Source organism: Scyliorhinus canicula, chromosome 11 (assembly GCF_902713615.1).
Source record: "Scyliorhinus canicula chromosome 11, sScyCan1.1, whole genome shotgun sequence".
Classification (NCBI taxonomy): domain Eukaryota; kingdom Metazoa; phylum Chordata; class Chondrichthyes; order Carcharhiniformes; family Scyliorhinidae; genus Scyliorhinus; species Scyliorhinus canicula.
In genome coordinates this window covers 138,075,773-138,090,016 of record NC_052156.1, presented here as the reverse complement: position 1 = coordinate 138,090,016, position 14,244 = coordinate 138,075,773, and the positions used below count along the sequence as shown (strand labels likewise).

General features: G+C 48.4%; 1 protein-coding gene across 1 annotated transcript in view; it reads right to left on the bottom strand.

Moving 5' to 3' along the window:
• LOC119973413 (hepatocyte growth factor-like) overlaps window positions 1-14,244 on the bottom strand; it is a 59,995-nt gene that overhangs the window by 22,067 nt on the left and 23,684 nt on the right. Inside the window, exon 9 of the mRNA XM_038811487.1 lies at window positions 1,949-2,082. Within this exon, the coding sequence (XP_038667415.1) occupies window positions 1,949-2,082 (134 nt within the window). The remainder of the gene's footprint in view (window positions 1-1,948; window positions 2,083-14,244) is intronic.

The window sequence follows — 14,244 nt, the reverse complement described above, 5'->3', positions numbered from 1 at the left end:
GGAGCCAGGTCTGTCTGTAACTTCAGTTTACCATAGGCTTATAGTCTGCCAAGAAGTGTCTTTCAGTTGGCTCCAAGGGCTCTGCACAGAGAAAAAGTAAATAAACACGATTGTTAACTTTATTTATAAGTGGACTTTGACCTATATTGGTTTACTTAATTGGAATATAGAGTGGCAGGTGTAGGGAGTAAGTTAATGTTTTTCCTTTTACTTCAGAACTGTTGTAACTGTTAACTGTGAAACTATTTCTTTGTTGCTAATGTGGTTAATTCTGTGTTTAAATTAAAGTTCGTTTGAGCATAAGACATATCGATAGGTCAGTGTTATCACTCCTGTGGTGCAGTAATATTTCCTCACCAGTTTTAGAAATTGTAAATAGTTGGGCTCTCATCCAGGATCTAAACACCACAAAGCAGCTGATCTCTTATTTCAGAGACAGAGACAATCTCTTCTGCTAACCAGATATTTGGACCATGAGGCTTTTTAGTATAGAAACTGAAATTTATATGATAATTAATAACTATTTTTTTAAAATCTGAAATATGATACGTTACTTCCTTTTTGGACACCAATGACATTTTTTAAATTCTCAAGATGATGATGCAACTTTTTCTATCGAGGCCCAACTTGTAAAAGAATAAATCATTGTGGGCATGATTCAACAAAAAAAAAATCAATGTCCGGTTTTCACTCTGTTTATTGGCGGCTACAGCGTTATGCAACAGTACTTTGCAAATTTCTTTGGCCTACGGGAGTTTCTCTCCGCCAAAGCCGCTTTTGAGTCATTTCTGCTAGTGAGCCCAGCAAGAAGGCTGGGCAGAATGTGGTGCCATTTGTTCTGGCTGTCTTAATGTACACCCCCCCCCTCCCCCCCCCCGCCTCCACATGAGCTCCCCACTGCTTTTCAAGGCCCTCACGCCCCAACATCGGGGAGGCCCCTGGGAACAACCCCGCAACCCTCTCCGCCTGGTAAGTCCTGATCCCTGGTAGTTCCAACCTGGCATCTGGGCGCCCTGGCACTGCCAGCAGCACTGCCAGGATGCCCAGTTGGCACAATCCACCAATTGTGTCATATCAGTGTCCAGCCTTCCTTTGCATCTAAAACACCATCCAGTTTATCAATAGGGTTCATTTCAATCATCCTTTCTCAGACCAACTTACTAGCTGTAATTTTTCCAACTCCTATATTATCACACCCACCCCGCTGCACAGAAAGTAGATGCCAAACGTGTGGATGGACAACCGGACCCTACGTGGGATATTAGCACAGGTTGCAATGAGTAAGTGAAGCAGCTCAAAGGTCAGTCAAGATTTTAATTTATTATGCTGGGTCAGACTGTCAGGCCCAGAGATCAGAGAGTCAAGCCTGCCAGCGGTGGCTATTGTCACTGGAGCCCACTCTGTGGACCATGCAGCTATCTTTAAGGAAGATTCCCCCCCACCTACGAACCCACTGAAAAACCCTCAGAGCTTCCCTACCCCACTGCCCATATGGCAGAGGTCCAGTAAACTGCTAGCAGGGCTGTCAAGTGCCTATTAATCGGCCAATTAACTGGTTTAGTTGGCCTCCCACCAATTGGTTCCTGATCAAGAGAATATCCCATGACAGCTGTTCAAGATGTCATGCTCCCTGTTGATCCCTTCCCCCACCACTTTACGAGGTCTTCCATCATTCTGTATTTTCTTTTCAGCAACATTATTATTTCCATACAGAATGGACGTTGTGCGCAGGAACATGTAAAATTCGGGCCAGTGCATGCTTTTGCTGCCCCCTTCACTGATTTTTAATGAGACCATCGTGAGGTTATTTGCTGTCTGTTTGAATGGTCCCAAGTGTTATCACCCAGATCCAGCATGCTCACCTCTCTGAACTTCGAAGCATCCCCAATATTTGTTGAGGAAATTCCCCATTTCAGGTCAACTAAAAGCAGTCATTTGCACATTTTACCTTCCGAAATTGGTGTTTTATTCTCACACCTTGGGATATGAAAACAATAAGCGACTCGAATTTCTGGATCCGTAGTGAAGCACCAGGGGGCTTCTGCACCATCAGGATTCCTGCAGTAATTTTTGTTCAAGTCTCTGTAAAATAATCAGAACAAAATTTTACAGGATATAGGATGCCAGAGGTTTGAGAAATGGAACAGACTTACTTCTTATTCCATGCAAAAGTGACAAAATATAGCACTAACATTGAAAACTATTTATTTGAACGAGCACCTTGCCTTGGCCCAAGCCCTTACCCTATCCCCATAACTCAGTAGCTCCACCTATCCTTTTGGATAGCAAGGGGCAATTTAGCATGGCCAATCCACCTAACCTACACATCTTTGGACTGTGGGAGGAAATCAGAGCACCCGGAGGAAACCCACGCAGTCACGGGGAGAATGTGCAGACTCCACACAGTCACCCAAGGCTGGAGTTGAACCAGGGTCCCTGGCACTGTGAGGCAGCAGTGCTAACCACTGTGCCACATCCCTCGATACACAAAGATTGATCCTACTTGTATATTTCTATCTATATCTCATGTTCAGTTGTTTTCTTTGTTGTAACTATTAGAAATTAAAGCAAGATAATACCAGAGAGCACCTGTTTGAAGCAACACAAGACCTGGCACATTAAACTGCAGCACCAACTATGGAGTTAACTTGATGACACTTCACCGAGCTGAAATGTTAACTATGTCCCTCTCTCCACGGATACTGCCTGACCTGCTGAGTATTTATAACCCATTGTTTTACTTTTACTTTTTAACCAGGCAAAACACAGCTCTCAACATCCAAATATTTGCAACATTTGATCAGCTGTTGTTTCCCAATATGAGAGAATTGAAATAATTTTCTAATAAACTGTCTGATAACTGGTTCGATCATTCCATTTGTAATCTCCCATTGTCTGCCAGAGTTTCATATTTAATTCACACCCTAAATGTCCAATACAATTTTAGTTGAAGCAAAGTTAAAATTGTTTCGCATCATTGTAAATTGGAACAAACCAGCTGCCAAAGATTTAGATTTTGTTCATGGTGCAATAATGATAATATAAGTAATTCCCTGCTATAATGCGAAGACCATTTAGGAAAAAGATGTTACATTCCAACACATTCTGGGTGCAACCATAAAATACAATTATCCTCAAAATGATTAATTGTGAAACAAAATGGTGAGCAGGATGTGAGCGGGTGGGGGAGAAGAGTCAGCGGCGGGGGGGGGGGGGGGGAAAGAGTCAGCGAGGGGGGGGAAGAATCAGTGAGGGGGGAGGAAGGGTCAGCGAGGGGGGGAAAGAAGGGTTGGCGAGGGGGGGGGAGGAAGAGTTGGCGAGGGGAAAGAGTTGGCAAGGGGGGAAAGAGTCGGTAAGGGTGTGGAAGAGACGGTGAGGGGGTAAGAGACGGTGAGAGGGGAAGAGACGGCGAGGGAGGGGTGAAGAGTCGGTGGAGTGGGGGGGGGGAGGAAGAGTCTCGGCAGGGTGGGGGGAAGACTCAGCGGGGGGGGGAAAGAGTCCGCAAGAGGGGGGGGGGGAAAGAGTCCGCAAGAGGGGGGGAAGGAAGTGTCGCCGAGAAAGGGGAAGAGTCAGCGACGGGGGGGGGGGGGGGGGTGTGTGTGTGTGTGTGAAGAGTGAGTGACTGGGGGGGGGGGGGGGGGGAAAGAGTCGGTGACGGGGGCAAGAGTCAGTGCAGTGACAGGGAGAGAATCGGCAATGGGGGGGGGGGGGCGGGAAGAGTCGGCAAGGGTGGATTAATAAAAACAAAACAGCACCTGTTGAACGTTGTGCCCAGAATGAGCTCTGCAATTCCAGCACAGGTATCATTGTATCAAAGTTTTCCTCAAGGTCTGCACATGGGCAGCAATTAGGTCTTGCCAATGCAAGAAGGCATAATCTGCCCAGTGTTCGCCACACCCACATCTACCACAGTGCAAATACTGACAATTCTATTGTCAGCAACAGAGTGAAGGTGCACCGCACAAAGTCTCACAGTTGCAAGCACAATGGACCACCATGCATCAGCATCCCTTATACAAATAATTATTGCAAATACCAGCACTTTGCGCTGCTGCTGGAATGATTGCTACCCACCAAAGATTTCCTCAGAGTCAAGGTATCAAGGGAACTGGGAAGCCACCAAGCTAAATACCTCAGAAGCAGCAGAAGCTTCTTCGGTGAGACCAACTCAAGTGAGATGGAATCTGTCACTTATGCAAAAAAACAAAGTCTACATGATGCACAAAATAAACCCAACATTTAAAACACTGTCATCCTGAAAGTAGCCCAGACAGCCGTGCAAAAGATAGGGAAATACTGCACAACTAGACATTGAATCAACTTCTGCCAAGAAATCCAACCTGCCGGCAACAATGGAAATCCACTAGCTACCCACTAGCTGAAGGGAGCAAGCGAACACTTGGTCCTACCATCACCAAAGTTGCTGCCGGAAATCAGTAGATGGTGAAGTATTCACTGACAGAACAGATGTCCCGCTGGGCTGAACACTATTGTGAGCTGAAGTACTGTGAGAGGGACATCTCCATGTCCATGCTTGATACTCTCCTGCAGCTTCCTGTCATGGATGATTTAATGAAGAACATTCATCACGAGCTTCAGTAGTCGATTAACTGCTGAGCAAACAGAAAGCCACGTGGCAATGATGGAAACCCAGCCGCACAGCTCAAGCACAGTAAGTCTCATCTATTGCCAAACCTTTATGACCTTCTTCTTGGCTGGAAAGTAAGCAAATCCCACAGGAGATACATGATCCAAAGTAAAACAAAGGCGAGAAAGGAAACTGGAACAATAACAGGGTCATCTCAGTCCTGAGCATTATGGATATAATGACTACTAAGAATAACACTTTTTAGTGTAGCAACAAAAGGGGCTGCTGCTGTGCATACAACACTTGTGTCCTAGCTCAGGGACCTATGGAGATGCCTTGGCCTGAACTGTGGATTTTTAAAAAATAATTTCCAGTTAAGGGGCAATTTAGCATGGTCAATCCACCTACCTTGTAAATGTTTAGGTTGTGTGGTTGAGATCCACGCGGACCTGCGATTCTCCGCCCCCCCACGACGGGTCGGAGAATAGCGGGAGGGCCTTCCCGACATTTTTCCCGACCTCCCGCTATTCTCCCCCCCGCCCCCCACGGCCGCCCCACGACACGAATCGCTGCTCGCCGTTTTTTTACGGCGGGCACCGATTCTCCCCTACCCGATGGGCCGATTTCCCAGGCCTTTACGGCTGTTTTCACGAACTCCAACACACCTGCTCTCACAGTTCGTGAAAACGGCCGCAAAGTGCCGTTCTGGAGAACCATGGCACCGATTGGCACGGCCGCACCACGGCCGAGCCAAGGGTGGCATGGGCCCACGATCGGTGTCCACCGATCGCGGGCAGCGGTCCGAACCCCGCGCACTCTTTGTTCCTCCGCCCCCCCCCGCTGGATCAGTCCACGGGGCGGCTGAGGGGCATTGACGGCACGCACATGCGCGAAGACGTCATCCGCGCATGCGCGGGTTGGAGCCGTCCAATCCGCGCATGCGCGGCTGACGTCATTCATGCGCGTCAGCCACCGTTACCCTTGGTGCGCGGGCTTAGTGCAGTTCGCTAAGCCTGCGATGCCGTGGTTCACGGGGCCCCGCTGCTAGCCCCGACCGGGGAGCAGAATCGGGTCCCGGGAGGGGGCGCGGAGGCTGCCGTGAAACACGACCAGTTTCAGTAGCAGCCATGCAATGTAAAGCCCGGATTTACCTGCAGATACGGGTGGAGGATGGTTAGGTCCGTGGCCGCGCATGCGCACGGTGACAACCTGTGGTGGCCGCGCCGTACAACATGGCAACGGCCGCTCACGCACCCAGCCTGCCAGATAATGCTCCCCTGTAACCCACCCACCAACAGACCACCCCACACCAGTCCTCCAGCCCACGCTGAAGCTCCCCCTGCCAGTGGAAGGGCTGTCCACTGCCCCCCACCACCCGCCCCGACTGTGGCGACGCTGGACACAATCCGCAGCTGCCACACGAGGTCCCCAGAAACTGAGAGGCCACGCAACCGACGTCGTAGAGAAGTCTACCCATCGAGGGAGGGCCTCAGGTGATGTCCTGAGGCTGTCTCAATGTGTGCGGCATACTCAGCAATGACATCGTTCTTGAAGTGACGAAGCATCCGACAAACGGTGTCGTCCCCTGATTTCAGCGTAAAAGCGGATTCTCCGGCCAATCACCGAACGCAATTTCAGCATCAGCCATCAGAGAATCCCGCCCGATTGGTTTTAAACAGGAGCAGGTTCCCTAGCATCCTTAGGACTGTCATGAAATTTCCTTTGGGTCACCAATTGAGTTCTGGTTTAGCGATGAGCGATTCACACAGGTGCTTTCAACTGAGGAATGGATACTTTTACACAAGCTCCTTCCCCTAACTGGAGGACATTATCATCAGGTGCTTCTTGTAGCTCCTGAGCTTCTTTTCCTGCATTTTCCAGGGATAGGGCTAACTCAATGTTTTGTTTTGTTGATTTTTTTTATAAAAGAGATGCAGTAACTCTTGAGTTTTAACATTGTCTCGCAACATCTCGGTCAGGGATGAGCAGAATTCACAATGTTCTGTTGTTTTCCTCAAACTGGTTAAAAAAAAAATCATTGATAGTAAGGTGCTGCATCACACGTTGTGGCAGAGGATCCTTGGCTGTTTCCTCACGAATTTGGATCACCCTCTCGTCAGAGGCCGGAAGGTTGGTGGCACACAATTGCACTTGCGCTTCAATGTGGCAGATGCAGTCAGTTTGTTCACACAGTGTGGTAATGGACCTGGATAGGGTATCTGCAACAATGAGCTCTTTGCCTGGCATGTAGACAAGTTCAAAGTCATAGCAGCGTAGCTTAAGAAGAATTTGCTGTAACCGAGGCATCATGTCATTTAAATCCTTCTGGATAATGTGGACATAAACATAGTCGTGAAACTTGACGATTCCCATTAGGAGGCCCAGACATTCCTTCTCAATCTGGGCGTACCGTTGCTCAGTGGACATCATGGCTCTGGAGGCATATGCCACTGGAGCCCAGGGCGAAGAGTCATCTCGTTGGAGGAGCACCGCCCCAATGCCGTCCTGGCTTGCATCAGTGGATATCTTGGTTTCCTTGGTTGGGTCGAAGAATGCCAGAACCGGAGCTGTGGTGAGCTTCGCTTTCAGCTCACGCCATTCCTCTTCATGTGCGGGCAGCCACTGGAATTCCGTCGACTTTTTGACGAGATGGCGGAGGGCCGTGGTGTGGGACGCCATATTGGGAATGAATTTCCTGAGGAAGTTGACCATCCAGAGAATCGGAGGACCACCTTCTTGTCCTCCGTGGTCTTCATGGCGTTGATCTCCGAGACCTTGTCAGCATCTGGCCGCATGCCGTGCTGCGAGATGTGGTCACCGAGGAATTTGATGTCTGATTGACCGAACGAGCACTTGGCCCTGTTGAGCTGGAGACCATGCTCATGGATTCTCTGGAATACCTGCTTGAGGTGAGCGATATGTTCTTGGGGAGTTGTGGACCAGATGATGACATCGTCAACATACACTCGCACCCCCTCGATGCCCTCCATCATCTGCTCCATGATGCGGTGAAATACCTCTGAGGCAGAGACGATGCCAAAAGGCATCCGGTTGTAGCAGTAGCGACCGAACGGGGTATTGAACGTGCATAGCTTGCGACTGGATGCGTCCAGCTGTATTTGCCAAAATCCCTTGGAGGCGTCCAGCTTCATAAAGAATTTGGCATGAGCCATCTCACTGGTCAACTCCCGTTTTGACATCGGGTAATGCTCCCGCATGATGTTGCGGTTTAAATCATTGGGGTCAATGCAGATCCGAAGCTCCCCTGACGGCTTCTTGACGCAGACCATGGAGCTGACCCAGTCTGTGGGCTCTGTGACCTTCGATATGATGCCCTGGTCTTGGAGGTCCTGTAATTGCTGCTTGAGGCGATCCTTAAGGGATGCCGGCACGCGGCGTGGTGCATGAATTACAGGGGTGGCGTTCGGCTTGAGCAGGATTTTCTTTCGTTATGGGAGCGGGCCCATTCCATCGAACACGCTGTGGTACTGTGTGATCATGCCATCTATATCAGCTTGGAAGTTTTCATCAGGTGAGGCCGTCGCCTGTGACGATGACATGGTGTGGACTCGCTGAACCAGGTTCAGGAGTTTGCAGGCCCGAGCACTGAGCAGGGATGCTCTGTCAGGTCCGACGATCTCAAACCGCAGCATCGCTTTAATCTTATTGGAGACCCCTAGTTGGCACGAGCCACTGGCAGCTATGGCATTGCCATTGTATTCAAGGAGCTGGCAGGCTGGTGGAAGAATACTTGGTCTGACATGGACAGTGTCGAGGTCGGATTTCGAGATGAGGTTCGCCGATGCACCGGTATCCAGTTTGAACCGAATGCAAGCCTTGTTAACTGTGAGGACAGCACACCACTCGTTGTCAGGATCCACGCTGAAGATCGAGAGGTGCTTCGCCATCTTGGAGAAAGGCAGCGCATGCTTCGTTATGATGCCCACCCGGTATGGGGATTTGAGGCTCTCAGCATCAAGGTCTGTTGGGCTGTCGGGGTTGGAGTCTGGCATGCCCTGCTGTATTGAACGGATACTTCTGCGCCGTGGCTGGAATCGCTGGCTGCTGGGTGGTGGAGCAGATCTGCAAAGGGCTGCATAGTGGCCAAGCTTGCCACACTGTAGACACGGTCGTCCTTTTGCCAGACATTGCCGCTTTAAGTGGGTGGAGCCACAATTCAGACACGTCATGACGCCAACGTCAGCACGTTCCGGGCGCCATCGCGCATGCGCAGTGCGATCAAACGTCATACGGACCTGCGCAGTCTGGTTGTCGGTCTCATCGTCCCCTCGGTCGTGGCGCGCATGTGCAGGGGCCCGGGAAAAGTGCGCGAAACGGCCACTGTCGCCGATGCTTAGGCCCTGTGTTTATGCAATGGTCTGCACCCGTTCCGCCTCATGGGAAGCTAGCTTCACAGTCTCTGCCGCCCTGATGTGGGAGTACCGATTGTTAGCATGTTTCTGGACCACGCACATCTCGATAGTGATGGTGAGGGTCTGCTGCTTGACTTTCAGGAGCTGCTGGCGAAAGGAATCGGAGTGGAACCCGAAAACGATCTGATCCCGCAACATAGAATCAGCTGTCGAGTCATAGTTAAATGACTGCGCTAGGATGCGGAGATGGGTCAAAAAGGACTGAAAAGTTTCATCCTTACCCTGAAGCCTCTGCTGGAAAATGTACCCTTCAAAGCTCTCATTCACCTCAATGTCGCAGTGGCTGTCAAACTTCAGCAGGACTGTTTTAAATTTCATCTTGTCATCCCCTTCAGCGAACGTAAGGGAGTTGTAGATGTGGATGGCATGGTCCCCCGCTGTGGAGAGAAATAGTGCGATCTTCCTGGCAACCGATGGTGCCTTGAGGTCGGTGGCCTCGATGTATAGGAGGAATCTTTGCTTGAAGATCTTCCAATTGGCGCCGAGGTTGCCGGAGAAGCCGAGGTTGCCGGAGAAGCAGAGCTGCGGAGGAGGGTGGACGTTTTCCATGTCACCGGATGGCTGCTTGCTGGTCAACGCTGATTCACTCGAGGTAGGTCCGTCAAATTTCAGTATCACTCCGTGGAACCATGATGTGTTAGGCAGGTTGGGTCGACGTGGACTGCACTTGATGCAGTGTAGCGAGAGACAGACCTCTAACACTGGAGAATATCCAACACTATTTTATTTAACGTATTAACTAATATACATTTTCAACTGTGGGTTGACACTATACTGAATTGACTGGAGACCTAGTACCAGCCTGACCAGACTTACTAGCTACCGCATGGTGTTTGCACTGGCTAGCTCATGAACTCTGACTCTCTCAGTGGCTGGGTCCAGAGAGAGCGGGAAACCTAGTGCCCTCTGGCTTTATCGCGGTAGCATCCTGCCTGGTGATTGGCTGCTCTGTTCTGTGTGCTTACTGGTCATCCTGTGTGTTAATCACTGCCTGTCTGCACTCCATTATATGCATAGATGTATATTATGACAATGGGCTCCCCGGGGTTCTCCTTGCCGTATTAAAGCAGTATCTCTGAAGGATGACAGAAGGCTTCGGATCATTTTTGCTCCAGATCTATGTGCTGGTCAAATGTTTGGGTCTGGGGCATCTGGGTAGGTCAGGCTTTTTAATTACATTGAATACTGGGGTCCCGCATGCTGTCAGCAGAATTACTTTCTTCTTCTCAAATCCCACAACGTTATTAGCCCGGAAGAAATAACGCATGTGCTCCGTGGATTCACAGATTATCACAGAATTTACAGTGCAGAAGGAGACTATTTGGCCCATTGAGTCTGCACCGGCTCTTGGAAAGAGTTCCGTACCCAAGGTCAACACCTCCATCATATCCCCATAACCCAGTAACCCCACCCCAAACTAAGGGCAATTTTGGATACTAAGGGCAATTTATCATGGCCAATCCACCTAACCTGCACATCTTTGGACTGTGGGAGGAAACCGGAGCACCCGGAGGAAACCCACGCACACACGGGGTGGATGTGCAGACTCCGCACAGACAGTGACCCAAGCCGGAATCGAACCTGGGACCCTGGAGAGTTGTGAAGCAATTGTGCTATCCACAATGCTACTGTGCTGCCCTCCTAAGATTGGGCCCAGTCTTCTCCGTTAATGTCATAAGGTTCGAGCTTACTGAACAGAGGTATCTTTTTTCTGACTGGAGAGACGGCTCATATTCAATTCTGAAGGTTGCTGGAAAAACTGGTGTTTGCTCCTCGTCACAAGGAATAGATAGTTGAGACAAATAACATTGATGTGTTTCTGATTAAGCTGGATAAACGCAAGGAAGAAAAGAAATAGTAAGTTATGCCGTTGGGACGAGAGGAATGGAGTGAGAAGAGGCTCATGTGGAGCATGAACAGCTGACACAGACTAGTTGAGCCGAATTACTTGTTTTGTCCACATTTTGCATAATCTATGTTACCGGCTGAAACAAAAGACAGCCACAGTTTCTGTTGATGGACTACCCCTGAATCGTTCATATGAACAGCAATTTCTGTTTTCAATTTTTTCTAAAATAGGCTCTAAGCGTTTTTTTCCCAAAAAAATAAAAAATGGTCATAAGAGTTTAATTGGGCCTCAAGGAATAAACACAGCTAAAAAACGGGCAAGGAAAATCATAATGACCTTTACACTGTTTGAGTGTTCACAGCTGTCTAAATACGCATTGGTCAAACACAAACACATGACATACATATGCACACACAAAAGATATACGGGCTAAAATGCATCACATTTTCAATGAGCACAAGTCTGAGAATTTTTTTTAAAGTTATACCTTTCAGCTGATTATGTGAGAATATACTGTGTATAATATTTTGGAATTTAAACAATTTAAAGATTTGAAAGGGCAATACTTTCAAATATGAAACAGATTAATACCATAAAATGGTATTGGTCATCAAGTGATGACGTTACAGTCCTACGCATTTATAGACCAATTCACCCATAAGATGTAAATATTATTTTCAGTGCAAGAGATGCATCTTGGTGAACAGATCAAACTCATTAAAATTTCAGGTTTGTCTCCAATCAACATAACCTTTAATAGAAGGGCAAAAGATTATTATGGTTTGTACAATGTTGTTTGTGAAAAGAAGTTACAAGAACTAAAGCACCCAGTATCCTGGGCTTTATTAATAGGGGCAGAGTGTACAGGAGCAAGGAGGTTATGCTGAATTTATACAAGACACTAGTCGATCTCTGCTAGAATATTATGTACAGGCTGGGCGCCACACTATAGGAAGGATGTGTGAACACATTGAGAGTGCTTAAAGAATGGTTCCAAGGATGAGAGACTTCAGTTATAGGATAAATTGGAGAGATTGAGACATTTCCCCTTGGAGAGAAGGGGGCTAGGAGGAGATTTGATAGAGGTGTTCATAATCATGAGGGGAACTGGACTGAGTAGGAAAGGAGAAACTGTTCCGGCTCACAAATGGATCAAGAATGAGAGGGCACAGATTTGAAGTGGTTTGCAAGAGAAGCAAATGAGATGCGAAAAAATTAATTTTCACACAGCGAGTGGTTTGAGTCTGAAATGAACTGCCTGGAAATGTGGTGGTGGCAAGTTCAATCGAGGCTTTCAAGACAGCATTAGAATGATTGTGCAGATTGGTATGGAGAAAATGCAGCATGACACTAAGTCATAATGTTCATTGGGAGCGCTAGTGCAGACATTATGGGCTGAATGGCCTCCTTCTGCACCACAACAAATGGAATCATCAAATTCCTACAGTGCAAAAGGAGGCCATTCGGCCGATCGAGTTGACACCGACCCTTCGAAAGGCCACCCTACCGAGGCCCAATCCCCCACCCTATCCCCATCCAATCTTTTGGCACTTATGGGCAACTAACATGGGCAATCCATCTAGCCTGCACATCTTTGGACTGTGGGAGGAAACTGGAGCATCCGTAGGAAACCGATGCAGACACGGCGAGAATGTACCTACTAATTTTGGAATCGAACCTGCATCCCTGTTGCTGTGAGGCAGCAGTGCTAACCACTGTGCCACCGTGCAGCCCTAAATGTTCTGAATCCAGGCTGATTGCTCTTATACTATACTTCCCAAGTCTCCACCAAAACATATTACAATACAATATTTCTATGTTGCCTTCTCTCTGTCCCCACCTTCAAAGTTCCTGACTTTAACAATTCAGTTATCAGTTCAGACTAGAGGCTTTACAATGCTACCAGGCCTTAAGCTGGTCACATTTGAAGGGTGGTAGGTTTACCCTGGGGGGACCTCCACGGTTGCCTGGCCTATGATCGGGTCCTTCATTTTGGTTTCACTGTTAACCAGGTTGGCCTCACATGAAGCTTGTTTCAGTTTCATAATCATGAAACCCGTGGCTTCATTATCTGCTGAAAACTTGGAATGTTCTACTACCTCACCCTCAAATCAATGCCAGGTATCTCAGCACTGAAAATAAAATATTTGTCAAAGATTTTTAATAGTTCATCAAAGCTGGCTGTGGATTCATCAATGTCTCAGATTTAGACTATTTCAATCGGCATTTCACCAATTAAGTATATAAAACATAATTAATTTGGAATTACTTTGATTTTCTACCTAATTCTGATGCACTATAATAAAAAAAATATTCCATAACATGAGGGGTGAAACCTTACCATATTTTTTTTCCAGAGTGAAGATTAGACTGACAAGCTGCATGTAGCTTGCCAGCTGCACAGACCAGTTTTCAGTCCAGATCTTGAGCCGTCCCAAGTAAAATAAAGAGTAGGCATAGTTTATGCTATCTGTCTGATGGGGTGGGGCTTGATGGGGCCCATAGAGATTGAGGCCCACAGAGATCGTGGCAACAACTTTAAAGGGCATCCCAAACAGAACTAAAGATCAACCCTCATTGCAGAATTGATGAGACCATCAATTCACAAGGCACGTGATTGGAAGTAAACAGTGGTTTTAATAGTCTTACAACTAAGCCTGCCTGCGACGAGATGTACTGAGTGCAGGCTTACGACTGCAGTGCTTTATACTTCCGGTTAATGGGAGAAGCCATGGGCAGAGCCCAGTACGAACTCCTCATCTCCCCTTATGGGCAGAGCCGCGCAATGCCTCGTATACAGAGCCCACGAGAACACAATACATGTAATACAACACAGTGTGAATTACTAGGTATATAATTTACCACATTCACCCCCTGTAAAAAAAAGTCAAGTCCGGCGGGGGTGATGGGTCTACAAATTGAGCAGGTCCAGCGGCCCAGTCGTCCTTTGGGATCGGCGGAGCGCCGGGGTTGCAGCCTCTTCGGGTGGCTGGGTGGGGGCGGTCGGCGAGGGTACGATGGTGGATTCCGGGGGTGATTCGGTCCGAGCTTCATACCCGACTGGTGCAACGGGCGACGGAGAGCGCAGGAAACCTATAGGCGCGGAGCATGGGCAGTGAACCTATAGGTGTGGGGGCATAGGGCGCGGAGGGTTGGGTGGGGTGTAGTGTGAGGGGTACCTCGGCGGTAGTGGTGGTGTAGTTGGATCCTGCAGGCGCCAGGTCCCGGAGGGAAACAGTATCCTGACGGCTGTCAGGGTATTCGATGAAAGCATATTGGGGGTTCGAGTGGAGTAGGAGCATTCTTTCTATGAGTGGATCAGTTTTGTGTGCCCGGACGTGCTTCCGGAGGAGAACCGGGCCCGGTGTCGTCAA